General features: G+C 40.5%; 1 protein-coding gene across 1 annotated transcript; it reads left to right on the forward strand.

Annotated features, from left to right (window-relative positions):
- The first annotated feature begins 5,242 nt into the window (after positions 1-5,242).
- LOC115053208 (uncharacterized) lies at positions 5,243-17,975 on the forward strand. The gene is made up of 16 exons (XM_029517777.1): positions 5,243-5,411; positions 7,444-7,587; positions 7,792-7,980; positions 8,206-8,229; positions 8,378-8,566; positions 9,003-9,026; positions 9,175-9,363; positions 9,979-9,992; positions 10,293-10,315; positions 10,853-10,953; positions 12,086-12,177; positions 12,853-13,076; positions 15,168-15,327; positions 15,888-16,056; positions 16,162-16,215; positions 16,327-17,975. The coding sequence occupies exons 1-16, from the start codon at positions 5,243-5,245 to the stop codon at positions 16,581-16,583; spliced, it is 2,022 nt and encodes a 673-aa protein (XP_029373637.1). The 3' UTR covers positions 16,584-17,975.
- The last annotated feature ends 1,510 nt before the right edge of the window (positions 17,976-19,485 follow it).

Here is a 19,485-nt window from a genome sequence, read left to right on the forward strand (position 1 = left end):
CGCAGTAGATGGTACCTGGTGTTGCAGCACTACTTCATGCATCCACATTGCTCCACAAGGTCAGTCAAAAATCAGCTGGGAATGTTTGACCGAGAATTAGAAATACAAATGAAATCTGGAAAAAAACAAGCCTGGTCAACGAAATGCAAGATCATGCGCTAAATTAACTTAGTACAGCTGAGTATAATATCCACTCAGTTCAGTAATAGTGGGACCTTATAAAATCTGGGATGGAATCAATTATAGCTGCTACATGGTCGTATGAATCGTCATTTCACAAAGGAGAACGGCAAAACAAAAAATAAAAAGACAACCCATCCAGACTGTTTAATGTGTACAGGCGACCTGTGTGACTCTTAAAGGTTGAATTCTTATGTGAACTCTCCGCTTCTGTCAAAATGCTGAGATGAAATCTGGACCAGTGTTTCGACAGTGACCTCGTGACTGCTTATGGAATCATTTTTAGACGTTATCTCGTGGGAGTGGCTGATTGGTGGTGTATTTAAGCCGTGACTCTGCATCTTGGTGTGTATAGTGGAGAAGACTGTTGGTGCCACTGATCGCTCTGTGACATCTCTGCTTTGTGCTCTATCAGGTAAACTGGCGCATCTTTCAGATTACTGTATGAAAACAGTCTTTATTTAAATGGGGTCATTTTAATTTATTTCGGCAATGTTTTTCTTTTTTTTTTTTTTTTTGGGGGGGGGGGGGGGGGGGGGATTTATACATCTGTTTAACATTGTAGCAATGTTTTAAAATTATATACATTTATTTATTTAACAACAGTTCGACTGTAAAAACCCAGACAATGTTCACAGTAAATATTTGTATTTTTTTTTCAAGTCCCTAGAATAACTGAAAGGGATTTTTTTTTTTTTCATTTGATGGTAAGTGATTGGCAACTTTGCTTTTATACTTCTTACCGTGTATGGAACATTGTCATCTAAACTTGCCGTCCTACTGTTGCTATGAGTCCTAGAGGGCCGACTTAATCAAATATTTTGTAATATTTTATGATATGCCGCAACTGGCAGCATAATGTCATCAGTGTAACTTTGAATTAGTCTTTATTAGTCCAGGGATGTCACATCGAAAATTGTTAACTGTACTTTGGGTAAAATTCATTTATTTTGGGGAGTGTCAGAAACCCTAGCTGTTCCGTCACAGTATGTGGTGTTGCAACACATGGTGTTGCAGCACTACTACTACTACTACAAGGTCAGTCAAAAATCTGCTGGGAGCAAAGGCTGTACACTCTGTGTCAGTAGGCCAGTGCACGAGGCGCGTGAGCAAAAGAACACAATTGGGGTATTTATTTCAAATAAACAAGCATAAATAGGATTTTAAGATACAGTCAGATCAGATTATATTGATGAGTTCTTCTTTCATTCACCACCTGATTTAATGCATTTGGCCTACTTGTGCTCAAATACCGACACATCTGATGTGTGTACTAACGTTTTGATCCATGACACTCGTGCAAATTGTAATTTCAAAATGGCAAAAATCATAATCGTAATTCTTTTTGATTCATATTGAGATCAGTTATTCAATATGGTTGACCATTGACTTCGATAACATTATGAATTTATTAAGCATTGAAAATTGCTTTTAAGCACAGCACAGCACTGCACTGCACTGCAATGACAATGGCTTTTTACCAGACAAAAATAACAAACTGCTTAATATATATTGTGCACAATACGCGTACGTGGTTTCAGTCTACTATGATAGTGGGAAATATCACACATATTGACACAAAAGGCTTACAAACTTAATACTTCAGTAAACAAAAGGCAATTGGGCTCTGCCTCTCTGTGCGTCAATGCTGCTGCCGGGAAGCTCTCTCTAAAGTAAGGGCGGTCGCCCTGGAACACATGAACAACTCTCCCCTTGTCTTTCCGCATCCCTAGCCTCAGGCTTCATCAACAGAAGAGCTGCAAGGGCTAGCCACTGCAACCACTGCTGCTCCTGCAGCACCGCTGTTTGTCACGTTAGCTGGCCCATACAGCAAGTAAACACCTTAATACATCCAAACATCAGCAGCATCAGCAGCTGTCTGGGGTGGACAAACTTTCGGAAAGAAAGCAGTCAACTGCCTTCTTCCTCTTTCTCCTCTGTCTTCTCCTGATCCCCTCAGGTCATTGAATCTGGGCTCACTGACCGGCCGCTGTGTGTATAGTGGACTGTTGGTGCCCACTGATCGCGCCGCGATGTCTCCGCTTTGCGCTCAACCAGGTAAACTGGCGCATCTTCCCAACACGCCTGACTTGCAGCAGTGTTGGAATGAATGAACTGACTCAATTTGTGATTGCCTTTTGCAGTTGTGCTGTTGTGCAGCTTCACCTTTTTGTCTGGTAAGTAAAGGAGTGCTTTACCTTTATATGACGCATTATCTGACGAGTATAGGTGAACCCGCAGGTGTTTTTTTTTTATCCAGATTTTTAATCAAAACACACACACACACACACACACACACACACACACACACACACACACACACACACGGAGAAACAAAGGCCGATGGTAAATCGCTCTTACTGGCAAGATGGTAAAAGATGGTGAACAAATTCATCAACTGTCCGTCTTGTGCAGTTTGAGTCTGTTTTGTCTCGCTGGCTGTCTGCGAGAAGACAGGCTGATGATCTGGATGTGTGATGATCCATTCAACAATGACCTATGGACCCAATGCAGCACTAAATGCAGAGGGTTTTTTGTATTTTGTTTCATTTCGAGTTTTTTTTTTTTGGCATCTTGATTGCTGACATTGCTGATCTTGGTGTCGACGTGCTGCACGTCTCCCACTCATAGCTTGGCCTCCTGTGACCTCACTTGGATGGCCATGCACTGATAAATTGTGTGAAATGTGGCACGTCGATTATCTTCTATCCTGAAACGATGAAGTGCTGATTATATGTGCTGAAGCAATTTCCTCTCTTCTCCTGTGCTTGTTAGACTCTGCCTCGGTCACCAACTACGCGTAAGTTGTACTGTGAGATTTTGGTACTCGTGTTTGTGTTTTTAAGAGATCTCTGGGTGTGTGTGGGTGGGGCTGTGTGTGCACAGCTGTTTTATGAAATGAGTGGGAATAGAAAATGTGAAAGAGCAATATCCCACAAACTATTTTAGGCTGAAGAATTGGGAAACTGCGTAAATTGCCAGTGAGTCACAGTCAAGCCGTCTGCAAAAAAAACTCCTCACATGAATTAAAACATGAAGTGAATTTTTTTATCTCAGTAAAATGTAACCTTTTGGGGCCAGTTTTCTCAATTACGCAATGGATTCCAAAACAATTTGGCATATTAATAGTTATGGAAAACCTATTAATATATCCCATTGGACCAAAATAGCTGGAAGTCAATTTTTTTAGAATATCCCAAATTTTTGATGAAGATAATAATAATAATAAACAAATAACAACTTTTTAGATTTTGAGGGCTCAAAGACAAGTTTTATCATTCTAATTACACCATTGATTGCTTGGTTGACTTGTGTCTTATGTTACGGTCAAAGCTTTTGATTTGGAACCGGAGCAGACAGAATCAGATGAGCAGAGTGACATCGTACAATAACTCTACTGCAGCTGGTAGTGAGGGTTGCCACTGAGTCTTTGGGAAATGAAAAGAGGAGATCCAGCAGGAGGACAGAAGAGTGTTTGTAGGTGAATGACATGGCAGACAGTGTTAGAGCGTTACAGGGGTTACAGGTGAGTGCTCTAGCAAGTGATGTGACACACAAGTGATAGTAAAAATAAAATGGGCCCAGATGTCACCACATGGGCAGCAGCAAGATTTAAATGAACAGCAGCTAGATGTGTAGTCATTGGGTGTATCTGCAGACACGTAAGGCTGACAGGGCGAGTTCTGAACTACACCTTATTCTCTCTCTCTTTTTTTTTTTAAACACAAACACATACCAACCTACATTCTTCTTCTTCATGCAATGCTGGGAATACATTTATCATTTAAAATAAATGTAATCAATTTCTACAGGTTCTCCAACCTTTACTAAACCTGTTTGTACAGTTGCAGAGTTGGAGCTTCACCATATCAGGATGTTGCTATCACTATGGTTAGAAAAGAAAACCTTTAATATGAAAATACTGGGGTTGTGTCCTTCTCAGGGGCGCAGTTACCCAGTGTCAGAGGGTATGCAGCAACAATTCTGGGCCGCCCCCCAATTCGTCTGCATTATTTTCCCTAAAAAGGACAAAGTGAATCAGTTAGTCAACAGAACTTCAAACTATACTGGACATCTCGTTTCCACTTATTTAACTGTTGCCCCATCCCTTGACATGATGCGACGTGCTCCTTTTCTATGTCTAAATTCTATGGTGGACTATTATGAGTCCTGAGGACGCCCTACTCTAGCATGTTAGCCCTCTAAAATGTTATATAACCTTAAGGAAATGCAGAATCTATTTAGAAACACAACAGCAGAAGCAAAGAAAGTACCAATTTTATTTTACTACTATAATTTTTTACCATTGCTTTGGCGCACCTATGCATTGCATGTAGTGCTTACCCACTTTTTGTGCCACTGGTCCTACTGAAAGATAATGAGCCGAAACATTAGAGGCCAAAAAACTACAGAGACACTTGACATGTTGCTAGAGCAGCATGGGGTTCGAGAACAGTGTTGGAGCCCAGAGAACAGAAAACTACAACTGCAACACATCTGCAGCAGTGTTTGGGCAAACTGTGTGAACAATATATAATCTTTCTTGGAGAAAGTTCACTGGAGTGTCTTTGGTTGCACAATCATGTGTTGTGTGTCATAGAAAGTTTAGAATGTTTTCACTCAAGGCCATTAGAGGGCAATGTTACAAAGCATACCTGAGATGACAGGCGCTTATGAGTTATTGCTATTTTGTATGAACTTAAAGGGGTCTCTGTGTCTTGTAGAAATACCTCCAAGAGAATAACATAAGAAAATAAAAAATGAGGAGGAGCAGGGGTGTCATATGCAAACATTTGTCAAGAAAAAAAAAAAAAAAAATCTGCATGTTCTCAGTCACCCAAGGTCATCTTAGTCTTGGAGTGTCTAGTGGGAAGGAACTGGACTCATCTTGTCTGAAGATGTTGTTTGCCCCTCCCCCATGGTTTCATGTGACACCTTGGGGTCACATGACCCCAGATGTATGTGAGGGTTAAACTACCTGGGGAGGGTTCCCAAGACAGCATTGTACGGTCATGGTTAAGAAGTCTGGACCCACAATGCAGACAAAGACAACATCGAGAACATGATCAAGAATGCGGAGAAGTACGCAGAGGAGGACAGAAGGAGGAAGGACCGAGTGGAGGCTGTCAACATGGCTGAGGGAATCGTTCACGACACAGAATCCAAGACGGAGGAGTTCAAAGACCAGCTTCCAGCTGGTGAGTGCACCAAGCTGAAGGAGGCGATCAAAGGTCAGGGATCTTTTGAAAAACTACCCCCTTCTTGAGATGCATCACACTGGTAATCGGAGTGGTCAAAAACTCCTCTAAATTCCTTCTCAAAGGCGTCAAAACTAATGCGCGACGAGAGAACCAGGCTTCAGCCACAGCCCTGCCTCTCAACAGACCACAGATGTATTGGATCTTAGAGGTGTCTGAATGAAATGAACTAGGTTTTAATTGCAAAACGGAGTGGCACTGGAACAAAAAAAACCCAGACAATGATTTGGCTGACCTGAGTATGGGTCTGGATCAGTGGCTCTGGAATCTTGTGGTACAGAAGTGACCGGGGAAGGTGGAAAACAGCAGCAGGAGCAGGTGTGCCGGAGGACACTGAGGGCAGAGCGGACAGTAGACTTGATGGGACAAGGCTTGACTGTGCTCAAACAGGGTGCGGTTGCTCTGCTTGTGCTGACCAATAATTACTCCCTGCTGGCCTACCACTCGCTGGACGGGGTTAGTGTCTGCGGGGTCCATTTCATGGCCAGATTGTTCTGTCATGGTTAAGAAGCCTGGACCCACAATGCAGACAAGACACAGAGATAGCAGGTAGCAAAAATGAATAATTTATTTTGCGTCAAGACAGAAGGGCTGGGTCTGGGGGTGTCCTGAGGTAATCCGAGGGGGTCATCAGAAAGCGGAGTGAGGCCAGATCAGGAGGAGTTGCGGCAAAGAAAAACGAGCTGTGGCCTGGACCCGGGTAATAAGCAGTCTGGAGTGAAGGGGACTTTATTGCTGATGGCTGGTAGGACGCTTGATTGTAGATGACTGGCAGGTGTGCAGGTAAGTGGAGAGTCCAGCTCTGCCCAGCTCCCGACAGGGGAAGAAAAAACAAAACAAAACAAAAGCACTAGGATCCTAACATGTACGTTGCAGACAAATTGTGTCTCAGTCCACCACCTCTGTTTAGAGAAGGTTTCTCTAAGTGGACATAGAAGACATAGAAGACATCTGTCTCTGGACATTTGAGTCCTCCAAAGACTGACCTTTCTCCTTAATATCCATATGTACAGCTGAGTCTTGTCCTGATGAGGGGGCTCTCCTGTGTTGTCGTCTCAGTGGAGGGGCTGTTTGGTTTCTCTTATATTTAGGTCAGAACCCCTCTTTGGCTTGAACTGCATACGCAACATTACTGAGTTCATGTCTGGGTGTTTTGTCCTTGGGATGGACCAGTCTCCGTCTTAAGGACTGGCCAGTTTGAAGCTAACTTGAATTTTGTGTTTTTGGAAGACCCTTATGATTTCTTTTTTTTTTTTTCGATTGATCCGCCACATGTGGGATGACAATGCTCTTATGTTTTTTGCTTTCTGCCTCGGTTGTTTCTTTGTGGTGCGTTTTGGACAATTTTGACAAAACTCCCCCTTCTGTTTTGGTCTTGTGGTGTCTGGATTGCCCCTTTGTGCTCCAGTAAGTGGTCCGATTTGATTTTGTGTCACGTGTCATCCACATATCTGAACCAGTGGCTGGGAGTTTTTCCTGTGAAGGCATTCAGCGTGCTCCCTGCCACCTCCTCCATTTAGAGATTGGCCACAATAGGAGCCACTGGAGAACCCATGTCACAGCTGTGTTTCTGTCTGTAAAAAAACGTCACTGTATTTGAAGTATGTCATGGAAAGACAAAGATGCACAGGGGTGCAGATTTGGTCAGGGTGGAAGTTAGTTCTGGAGTGTAGAAAGCTGTCTTGTTGTAGACCATGGCCACTCCAGTGACAGTGAAAATAACTTTTTTCCACTTTGGCAAAAACAACCACTTTTTACCACTGCTAGCATTATTCCTCAGTGTAATACACTACTAGACCACCTGCCTCACACCATCAGCCTGATGTGTAAATGGAAGACAGGTTGGGTCCTAAGATTCATGCTGTTGATGTCTAATTCTCTGCCTCAGCAGATATCCAGATTGGATTAGACCAAGATAATATGTGTGTGTTTCTATGTATTATACACTGACATGCATTTCAATGGTTACAATGTTGGTGTTGGTTCTAACTTAAGTTGATTTCAGTTCTTACAGCTCCTGTTCAAGTGACTCCAAGTGAAAAGGTTTCTGCTTGCTGTGAACTTAAACCCTACAACCCACTCACGGAGATATGCTGTCAGTCAACCGTTGTTGCCAAGCCTGTGCCAAAGGCTCAATGTTGTGGTGAAGGTGACTAGAGTTCAACGTAACTTGACTCATCATCAAACGGAAAGTTATTTAATTGAAATATCTACCATTGCCACTGAAATATTTTGATTAGTAAATGTCCATGCTGCCAGTGTTGCAGTAGCTTTAGCACAGTCTTCTAGCCTATGCAACAAACAAATAATAGCTTAATTAAAAGTGATACAGTCGTTGTGATCTTTTCCACAGAGGCTTTTGATGAAGACAAACAGCTCTGTTGTGGTCCGCTTGGAAATAAAATGATCCTGAAAAGGCATTCCAAACATCATGAGTGCTGTGATCGCAACCAATTTGACACCAGGAATCAGTGCTGCTATGAAATAAACGGGACTCTTCAGATAGGAAGCATTAATTCAAGTTACTGTGCAAAGAACTCAGGTACGGTAGAAGAACAAAACTAAGGTGCTTTTCCTGACTTTTCTATGTGACTTAACGTTGCATTCTGGTTGGTTTGTTTTTCGGTTACATTGTAAGAATTTAACTCATCGCAAAAACTTACCACTTCCCTTGTGATAGTAAATGTTCATACAAGAGACAAAGTTGCACAGTATGTACTATTCAAGGTTCTGATGCCTTATGTTGACTTTATGCTTGCCTTTGCAGCAACACAACAATACTGTGGTAATGGTGAGTGGCACTACCACAAAAAAACATCACCTTTACATTTCAGTAAAACAAAGCAGTACTTGAGAGATGGGTATGAGATAACAGCAATTTTAAGTTGAGACAGAAGTGATTTACTATGATAAAAGTATCATTGTGATCTTTTCCACAGAGGCTTTTGATGAAGACAAACAGCTCTGTTGTGGTCCGCTTGGAAATAAAATGATCCTGGAAAGGCATTCCAAACATCATGAGTGTTGTGATCGCAACCAATTTGACACCAGGAATCAGTGCTGCTATGAAATAAATGAGACTCTTCTGATAGGAAGCATTAATTCAAGTCACTGTGCAAAGAACTCAGGTACGGTAGAAGAATGTCTTGACACCTGTGTAAACATTTCACTAACAGAAACCTAATCTTCACTTTATCAGACTGATCTATGGCCTGTTTGAACCCTTATGCGCAATTTCAACCAGATCGTGCGTTAGTTCTGAGGCGCAGCAGAAAGATGAATTGCTTTTGAATGACAGATCTTAATCTCATTCTGCACTGATGTCATATTTTCGAATAAACAAAACAAAAAACAGAAACTAAGGTGCTTTTCCTGACTTTTCTATGTGACTTAACGTTGCATTCTGATTGGTTTGTTTTTCGGTTACATTGTAAGAATTTAACTCATCGCAAAAACTTATCACTTCTCTTGTGATAGTAAATGTTCATACAAGAGACAAAGTTGCACAGTATGTACTATTCAAGGTTCTGATGCCTTATGTTGACTTTATGCTTGCCTTTGCAGCAACACAACAATACTGTGGTAATGGTGAGTGGCACTACCACAAAAAAACATCACCTTTACATTTCAGTAAAACAAAGCAGTACTTGAGAGATGGGTATGAGATAACAGCAATTTTAAGTTGAGACAGAAGTGATTTACTATGATAAAAGTATCATTGTGATCTTTTCCACAGAGGCTTTTGATGAAGACAAACAGCTCTGTTGTGGTCCGCTTGGAAATAAAATGATCCTGGAAAGGCATTCCAAACATCACGAGTGCTGTGATCGCAACCAATTTGACACCAGGAATCAGTGCTGCTATGAAATAAATGGGACTCTTCAGATAGGAAGCATTAATTCAAGTCACTGTGCAAAGAACTCAGGTACGGTAGAAGAAGCCTGTATACACATTGAGCACATTAATTCCAACTTCTGCTAAGCAAGTTACACTGTGTGTGAAGTGTGTTTGACACAATTTTCCTTGCAAAGGGCTAGGTTTTAGAGGACATTTAATGAAGAGAAAAAATCCAGGACACAGATGATGCAACGAAATATCTGTATTATTAAGCAAATAAACATTAGCACAGCTTAACTAACCTAGCCACAGTCAATTAGACAAAAATACAGTGAAGCTAATCAAATGACAAGCAGTGAGCAACCACGGAGCTAGCTTAGATTAGCTTAGAAACACATTAGCATCCAACTGTATTTCACTATTCACACAAACACAAAAATAACTCGACATCTTCATCTCACTAGATGAACAATACTCACTGAAGTTGTCTTTGCACAGAGGGAAAATGAGAAGCTGATAACCGATAATGTTGCATGTCTCAACATGACTACCGCCAACAGCGGCACTTCCTGTTTGACGGGACACAAGTGAAACAAATAAAACGTTGTTTCTAGAGGCATAACAGCCTTCTACTTCGATAATGTATTCCAGCATGTCCTTTCCCCTGAAGGCTATGATAACATTTTGTGTTTCATTTTCACAGTTGGATTGAAACAGGTAAGAAACCTATATCTTTTTTCTATCTTTATGCTACTTGAGAGTGGCCAGAAACTACACCACCAAAAAATGTCCTCATATATAGACCAGCTTTCACTGACCCGACCCTAAAGGACAAAACACCTCAACATAATGCAGTGCATTATATTAGCTCTGAATGTGAGGCTCAAAGTTTTTGTTGAGTATCTGTTGATTACGTGGATTCAGAATTTGAAGTCTTATAGCTTTACTTGGAAATCAGATGACATGTGGTCTGCACATTCAGATGTTTACTGATTTTTGCTCTTTCTCCTTTTTTAGAGCGCAGCACCGAAGCCCAAATGGTAAGTCAACCAAATATTTGATGCAATATGCTCAAGACACAATATTTGCTCTTGTAAATATACACTTTGGGGCAGTGTTTGTGTTACTTAAATTAGTTCTGCTCAGTTTCTAGCTATTAAAGCTATTATATTAGTTAATTATTTTATTAGAAAGATGCTATTTAAAAAAAAAAAGCTCAGACATTTACCCTTAAACCGTTACACTGATATGGCGAAGCAATGCAGGATACAGATATCACTACAAATATAAATATAAGTAGTGATATGAACATTTAAAAAGACCTATTTGTAATGTTCTCAGGAGTTTCTTTAAAGTACACAAAAGTTATGTTTACATTCAGCATTATTCCCCAGAATGCACTGAGGAGTGAATCCAAACACGCTGACCGCAATTCCCTTTTCATAACACATTTACAATTCAATGATTTGCTAACTTTGGGGTTAATTTATCATGCTGCCCAAAGAATTGTGTTTGTACAGCTGTGTACAACAAAAATGCATTTTTATTAATTTTTGCTCATTTTTGCCCATTCACAGCACTGAGCAAGAAGCAAGCCTCTGCGGATCAACATGTTATGACCCTAATGAATTTCACTGCTGTGAGAGAAACCAGATAAAGCCTTCTTGGTGCTGCCATGGTGAGTGGTTGCACGTTACATCTGCCATTTGCTATCTGATGCTGCCTAAGGTCTGACATGGACTTTGATCTAATGCTAACAGGTCAATGAAAACCAAATGGAGGAAATTCTAAGTCAACATTGTGGAGTATGTAAATGTGAGGTAATTATGTCTCGTATAGATGTGCCTAGTCAGGCATTAAAAGAGGTGACAGACGTAAATTCAGTGTAGGTCTTGGGAATTTTAATAATTTGGATTTTAATCCATCCATCTTCGACCGCTTTTCTGTTTCTGGGTCGTGGGGGGTGCTGGAGCCAATCCAAGCTCACACTGGGTGAGTGGCACAGTCAACCTGGACAGGTCACCAGTCTATCACAGGGCCAACACACAGAGACAGACAAAGATGAACGACCACTCACACGCGTACCTACAGACCATTTAGAGTCACCAATTAACCCAAACATGATGTCTTTGGACGGTGGAAGGAAACCATAGTACCTGGAGGAAACCCACACAGGCACGAGGAGAACATGCAAACTCCACACAGAAAGGCCCCGCAACCTTATTGTGGGACAACAGCGTAACCCAACTTATACGCCAAAATTAGAAATGAAACCTAAGACCTTAAACAGAATTTTAGTGTCATTGTGCCTGCAACACACTTCGCTACAGGAGGATGAAGAGGGTATAAGGTATGTAAATTGTGGCATAAGGCGACTGGTACTGGTTTAAATTAGCCTTACTTAGTCTGGAGGTGTTTTGGATCCTTCACCCATGGTTCACACTGGGAAGCACACAAAACCAAACCTACAGGTGACATCATGGAGGGTCACCATGATAGTACTGATTTTCACAGATTTGCACTAGTCCAATGTTCATATCTGTTGGGCAGATAAAAATGAATGAAAGATGCTGGAAAATCAAATCAGGAGGTTGGAAAACAGGCTCTCATTGAATGATAGTATCAAAGATAGTATTGAGAAATATGTTCCCTTTTTTTCATGCACTTTTCTCTTCTTGGATGACTCAGACCTTGTGTCTCAGTACTGCTTTACACCCTGAAATCCTACATCTTTATGTGATCAGATTCTTGTCATTTTAGAGTGATAACTGTTCTCTTTTCATCGTTTTATCCCCACCCACTCTGTATAGGTCGATGTGATACTGCTCCAATGCTGCATGACCCACGTATCCAAGTCTGCTGTGGTGGCTGCGTGTCTGGGTTGAAACCTTGGATAGATCAAGTAATGTCCTATTGACGTTTAGGTGTTGAATGCTTAACCAGTTCACTCTTGTTTTAATTTTATTTATTTTTATTTTTTATTTTTTTCAAAAGAGCAGGATTCTTCGCACTATAAGGTGCACTTAAAATCCTTAAATTTTCTCATGTATGAATTCTTGGTGTGCTTACTGACCTCGAAACAGTTTTATGTGGTACACTGCGTTCAAAAATCTGTCAAAATGTTCTAGTGGTTTGGTAAGCCATGAAACCGCTCCGCTTCATTCCCAGCTGGCACAGGGAGTTGTGTTAATGTTGGTCCTTGGTTGAATATGGGCTGCAACGTCAGACAACATTAGACAACTAATTGTGTAGTGCTGACAACCAACCACCATCCAACATTTAGTCAGTGTTACCTTACTATAATCAGACGTCAAGCCAACATTAGGTTTTTAACATAAACCCAGTTTACAAATCCATAATATCCATAATCCATAATAATCCAATTATAAACAAATGTTAGGAGACAATGTTGTTCCAACGTCACACCAACTTTTAATACTTGCAAAACATTTTGTGTATCTGACCTCTGGTGTTCCTTACATTCTCTCAAAACCTGTGTATATACATGTTCCTAGATGTGCATCTGAATGTGTTTGCCTGTAACTGCCCCTTTAAATGTACTTTTTTCCGATTCTAGTGCTGTGGACAGGAGGCGGATGGCATCGCACAAGGTGGAGTTCTCTGCTGTAATCACATCTTGTATATGGGCAGAGAAGCAGGAAAGGAATCAGAGACCAATATTCCTTTTAACCCAGCTAAAGGGACTATACGTGGCTCTAGGTTTTGTCACTCACTGGGAATACACTACTGTGGGACAGAACTCTACCATCCTCACACTGAGATCTGCTGCAATGGACACAGGTGATTAAATGAACACTCATGCTTTACAACGCTTAATGCTTAAATACTGGTAACATTCTGTGAGACAAAAAGTCATTTGTTCTTTTGCTTTGGCATGCCAAAATGTCTGGTATGTAAAATGTCTGACACTGTCAGACATTGGCTGTTGGATTAAATCTTTTCCAGCGTTGAGGAAATATGGTGTCTGGCTGGGAAATATTTTGAATACCAGACAAATAGATCCTGGATGGAAGTTATACCTCCTCCCTCATAAGTCTTTGTGCATATTACATACAACTACACCCAGCTGCTCTGCCAGGAATGTTTGTGTGGGCTTTGTTTTGTCTAAAAAATTTTGAAAGGAGGTGTTTGAACCGCCTTTCTAAATTATTATAAATTATTATAAATAGTTTTTTCTTTGATCTTTTTCTAATTTTTCCATTTCATTGTTGCATCGAATAATACTTAATGTTAGGGATATCATTACATTGTGCATATTCTTCTCATCACATCCTGTGGGTGAAATATTACCTCCACCCATTTAAGTTCTGAAATGAAGATAACTTCCTTTATTTAGAGGTTTAGAGGAAGCAGGTCCATAGTGAATTTAAAACCCCAAATCTTCTTTGCCTTAAGAAACAAACTGTGATTCATGACACACTTTATCAGTGTCTGGTTTTTCCCTTTTCAATTGTACAATTAGACTTAATTAATTATTGGACCACACTTTTAACCCTGAGGGCAACCCAACAGTTAACCAGGACTATGGTAATTAGGGGTTTTTATGTAACGGGTGGATTACTCATCTTTTGCTTTGTTTAGCCTGTGGTTGCCACGGTGATTCATGGTGTTTGGGTCACACACAGGGAGGAGAGAGGTGTCTATGGTAGCCGTAATTTTTTGTTGACCGCTTTCACTGGTTTCATTGGTTGTGTTGATCACTTTATAGCTTTGTTGTATTTCGCAGACAGTGCGCATGTTTACATCTTTATTGCATTTGTAACTGAAAGCCGTCAGAGGAGCTGTATCGTTTCATTTAATCGTGCAAAACTCTATCTGGAGTCAGCATGCTTATGTAAGCAGCAGCGCGCCATACAAACATACAGGACCACACACTCTCACAGCGGCTTTGGAGGACAGCCAAGTCGCTACAAGGGGCTACATTATGAATTATTCTGGCATTCTAATAGTTTTAATTGATTTAATGTAACTATTAGTTTTATGGAGCCATTGGAATTGACTAGTCCAGAAAGGACGATCGTTCAAATTAATAGCCTTTTCTGCTTTTTACTGTCAAGCTACAGTTGAACATGTATTTCTGTTTTGACACATTCCACTTTTTTAATCAGCAGTTAGTCATGCAGACCACATGTTATTTGGCCAACATTTAAGAATTAGTGTCTGGTTTCGAAAGTGCTGAGGTGAGTCGGGACTAGGGCTTGGGAAAAAAAAAAGGATCTGACAAGGACTAGACAGAAACTGAGACTGAAATACACACTGAACTGAACGAGATACAGATGAAACACATTAGGAAGAAATTCAAACCAAACCAAAGAACATGACTGACTTTGTGGAAAAAGTTGCCCACCCAATGAGCTAAAGAAATATTTTTCCAACAAAAGCTGAGTTAAAATTTCTGTTAAAAGGTCAGTTTTGTGCTTTACATGTTGCACGGAAAAAGTTTTGGGCCAGTTTTGACTTGACCATAAGTCCTTTTAGGTTTTTAACTTTTTTCCTGAGTATTGTGCACCGACCACTCTGCCGCTGAAGTGCTTTTATCCTCTAATCCAGTGTATTTAATGCCCAGATAATATGTATTGTAACCCACTGACTTTTAAATGAAAATTGATCTCTCCAGAACATAAAATGGAGTATCATGCTGTCACTCGTCTGGCCTGAGAGAGCAGTCATCAGTCACCATAAGAAAAGCGCGATAGGACTATAGTGTTTGTGTGCGCAAATCCTGCAAGAGAGCATTCAATCTACTGTTGAATCTACTAATACATTAGCAAAATTAAATCCTATACACAGAATGTTGCTAGCCACTTTAATGCTATTGAATCCACATTGACCTTATTTTCCTGATTTGATATGAACTTTTTCTCCATCCAGACATACTAAAGTTGAAAACAGTCATTGCTGTGGAATTCATGTCTTCAACTCTAAAGACCCACAAATGAAGTGCTGTGCTGGCACACTGTACGACCTGAAATCATTGGGCATACGAGGGCAGAACGCACAATGCTGTGGATCTATTCTACAAAATCTGCAGGTACTTTTTCATCAGTAACAATGACAATAATCATCATTCTGTCTTTGCACGTCTTTTGACTGCAGGAAATTCTTGAATTCAGAGGAACTCATTCATTGTCAAATGAGCCTAAGAAAATATTTACTTGATGCAAGTGAAGGCTGAATATGTGAAGAAAACAGGCTTGTCAAAATAAAAGCACAAATAAAAATAAGCAAAATATGTCTTCACCAACTCCAAATGCAAATGAAGGTTAGGTATAGCACACTGGTCATTATTCAAAAGTCACTCTTTTGTCAAAGGCATGCTAACAGGCAACCTCATGTACAGTTTTTTTATTGGAATTTTTTTGTTGTCCACACTGCCACTTTTGAAGTATTTTTCTGAAGCGAGGTTATTCACATCCTGGGCTGCTATTTGTTTTATTTATTTATTTATTTAGAAAATGAAACATAAAAATCTTTAATATCTAATGCCTGTGTATTTTGTAAGTCAGGACACATAAAGTGATATCAGACTAATCAAACTGCTTAATATTGACAGCAAGCATGTTGTTCATTAATGTAATATGTCTACTACAGAAAGAGGGTGTATGCTGCTCAAGTGAGGATCAGGAATTGCTCTATGCCAACAAGGCGGGATTCAGATGCTGTGGTCACCTCTACTACAACACCTCTCTGTGCTCGTGCTGTGCAGGGAAGTTAAATCCAGTGCGCCAACAAGGACAGCACCAGGCAAAGCTCATCACAGGTGATTTTTAACAGAGCAGTTCTTGAGCTTTAGCATTTGAACTTGATGTTTATTCTAGTTTCACCATCCTCGCAGTAATATGGATGCACCATTTTTTTGTTTCAGAATCAAAATTTCTATTACTGAGTAATCTGAATGAAAATGGCCTTTGCGGAGAAAGTAAGCTATCAGTTTTTCAAATAGATTTTTCAGGGGGGAATGTAGGAACATATACTGTTTTGAAAAAAATTGTTATTTTTAAAGCTCATTACTTTTTTTGTTACTATTTAGTGAAAATTGGGATTGTGGAAAGTGTGTCCCTGAACAGTATCGTGTTCAGCAGTGTGCTGAAAATTCATGGAAGCAGTGCTACTTTGAAACATCTGCCCTCACCTCATATCCTGAGAGTACCTAATCGCTGCAACTACCCTAAACTGATTCCTGGGAAAAGCTACATTTTTGATGACATGAATGTCTTCACTGATTTCAACCACAAGTCTTCTCTTCAGACACTTCATTTCATTATTTCGAAGTGCCATCATCCATAGCTCCTGTCACATAGACCACCTGGTCAGCTGTTCCTGTGAATAACTTACTTGAAATGTGTTATTAGTTACGGATTACTTTTTACTAATTGAAAAGTAACATTACTCATTAACAGCATTTTTTTTTTTATCACATCATTTCTGGTTCTCAGTCCACTTTCAAAAAAGGGGGATTACAACAACTCTGACATGATGTCACATGTGACACTCTAGTTACATAGCTAACATGCCGTTACTGCACCAGCATGAAGTTATTCAAATACAGGGCCAGGGTAAGCCACTAAAGGACCCTAGTAGAAAATAAGGTATGGTCTGTACCTCTGTACCTCTTATTCTGTCCAACCAGCAGTATGAAGCAACAAAAACTACCTACTATGTGGTTTCCTGTTGCCACTTGACACAAACAGCCACACAGCTATTGTGATGTTTGCAATTTATATGAACACTTGAATGCAACACTTAGTGCCTTCCTGGAGAGGCTTTTTGAGGACATGCATCATCTCCCAGCAACATTTCACTCTGCCTTCCAGTGTGGCTTCTTGGTCTGGGTATCAACTACAGGGTTGGTTTTACTTGGTTTCACTGTGCACACTCAGACACTAATAAGTACTTTAAGACTTCCCAACACAGTGCACGGGGACACATTAACTACTCAGCTTTGAAGTATAGTACCAGGATTATTATCCATGCATGTAGCTTTGGTAGTGCTCACGTTAGCAGGATGCCATGAGTGTGTATATGTGTAATGTGTGCCATTTAATTTACACATAGGCTAAAACACCTACAAACTAATATGCTTAATCTTTACACTACTTAATTCTTGCACTGCACTACATTCCTTTGCAAAAACATTTGCACTTGTTTGTCACTCATACAATGATGTATCATGTTATGCTTGTCATGTTGATTAAGCTCGTAATTCCAAAGTTCCAATGCAATTATTGAAAAATAAAAGTATATCAGGGATACAGAAATGCTTACATCTCAAACCCCAGTTACTTAAAGATCCCTAGTGCCTTTGTCAACTTTGAAATACAACTGCAGCCAATTTTCATGTGAATGTTTTTCTGTAATATTAAAAATAATTGTGTTTTTTCTTTGTTTGTTTGTTTTGGCATTGGCGCATATTTAACTTGTAAAACTATATGTGAATGATGTAACTTTAAGCTAAAATATTTTAATTTTACCAAATGTTTTTTCTATAAAGGTAACAACAAAATGCAAATGTATGTTATAGGGCTGTCAACTATTAAAATGTTTTATCAGATTAATCTCATGGCCACTGTGGATTGATTTAATCATGATAGATATTCATTCATTATTGTTTTATTTTGTGGGGGCAAAAAAAAAAAAAAAAAAAAAATCATGAAAGAAGGCAATATATATAATTACTACCCATGTGTTTACTTAAACTAAAGAGCAGATTGTCCAGATTGCAATATCTAAATAAAAAAAAAAAATCCCAACCACATCCTATTTAGAAACCATTTTTTCTTTTTCTTTCTTTTTTGTAAACAAATCCACATTGATGTGGCCTTCTTATTCTTATTTTAGCCAGCTGTTGAGACAGACTCACTTATTTACTGCATTATCAGAGAGGAGAGCTGACCTTCTGTGAGTATAGCCAAACCATTTGTTACAATTAGGAAGAAAAATGTAACAATCATTCACTAAAATAGTTGTGTCTCTTTTACTGGTCTAGTCTGTGGACGCGTCCTGTCGCCAGTCTAGCCTCGGTCCGTTCCTGGAAGGGGTGCCGTCACCAGTCTGGTCTGGTTCGGCCTAGGTCCTGGGGGGGGCGCCGTATCTGCATTAGCCCAGTCCATTACTCGTAACCAATGAACTCCGTAGACATGTTCAGGTGCCCACGCCGGGAACCGAACCGAGATATTACATCACATCACATACATTTAACATTACATCATGTTTACATCTACAGTACATTACATCACTTAACCCCGGGGTTACATTAAAATCAGATTTATTCAAATCAGATTTATTTGTATAGCGCCAAATCATAACAGAGTTACATCAAGGCACTTTACAAGAGTTAGACCAAACTCTTTATAAATTTATTTAAAGAGACCCAACAGATCCCCCGATGAGCAAGCACTTGGCAACAGTGGCAAGGAAAAACTTCCTTTAAGAGGCAGAAACCTCGAGCGGAACCAGGCTCAGGGGGGGCAGCCATCTGCCTCGACCGGTTGGGTTGAGAGAGAGAGAGTGAGACAGGCATTGGAGGGGGGGGAGGGGTGTAGGCAGGAACATGTTGCTGCATGGAGTTCATGGAGTTGAGCTGTAGTGCAGAATTCATGAAATATGGGACCAGCAGGTGTTGCAGGAACATGGGATGGCGATGAGTCACCACCTTACATCATACACTGAGCTGCTGGAGTTGCTGCATACATTTGCGCTATTTCACCATTTCACATGTACATCATGTACATCAGTGAGCTGGGATTGGCTCCAGCACATCTCGACTGCATCATTTGTGGTAGTGGAGGACTGCGTTCGCGCTCTCCTCTGATGTAACGTGAAAAATGAACCTTATCCTCACGTCAACCTATCGGTGGATGTTTTTTCTCAGTACATGTGTTGTTTATTGTGCACACTAACACGTGGTGTGTGTTAGTGTGCACAGACACATGTACACGTGTACATGTGTCAGTATATGTGTTGTTTATTGTGCACACTAACACGTAGTGCGTGTTAGTGCGCACACACTAACAGTTACGTTAGTGTACACGCATGTCAGCGGAGGGGCAAAATTGTTGCCTGTCCGCCAACATGCAACCCCAAATGGGTTGATCTGGCTGGCTGGGCGGGTGTCCCCACCGTCCTCTGCCGGTCCCCAAGGCCCTCGGGCCGGCGGAGGAGGACGGGGTGCCCCCGGCGGACTGCCACC

Source organism: Echeneis naucrates, chromosome 13 (assembly GCF_900963305.1).
Source record: "Echeneis naucrates chromosome 13, fEcheNa1.1, whole genome shotgun sequence".
NCBI classification, from domain to species: domain Eukaryota; kingdom Metazoa; phylum Chordata; class Actinopteri; order Carangiformes; family Echeneidae; genus Echeneis; species Echeneis naucrates.

What these genes read in the sequence shown, in the direction of transcription:
- LOC115053208 (XM_029517777.1), top strand. Translation starts at nt 5,243, where the DNA reads ATGATCAAGAATGCGGAGAAGTACGCAGAGGAGGACAGAAGGAGGAAG. An exon ending in GCAGCACCGAAGCCCAAATG is followed by an intron (nt 10,316 to 10,852) that starts GTAAGTCAACCA and finishes GCCCATTCACAG; the next exon opens with CACTGAGCAAGAAGCAAGCC. An exon ending in AAATGGCCTTTGCGGAGAAA is followed by an intron (nt 16,216 to 16,326) that starts GTAAGCTATCAG and finishes GTTACTATTTAG; the next exon opens with TGAAAATTGGGATTGTGGAA.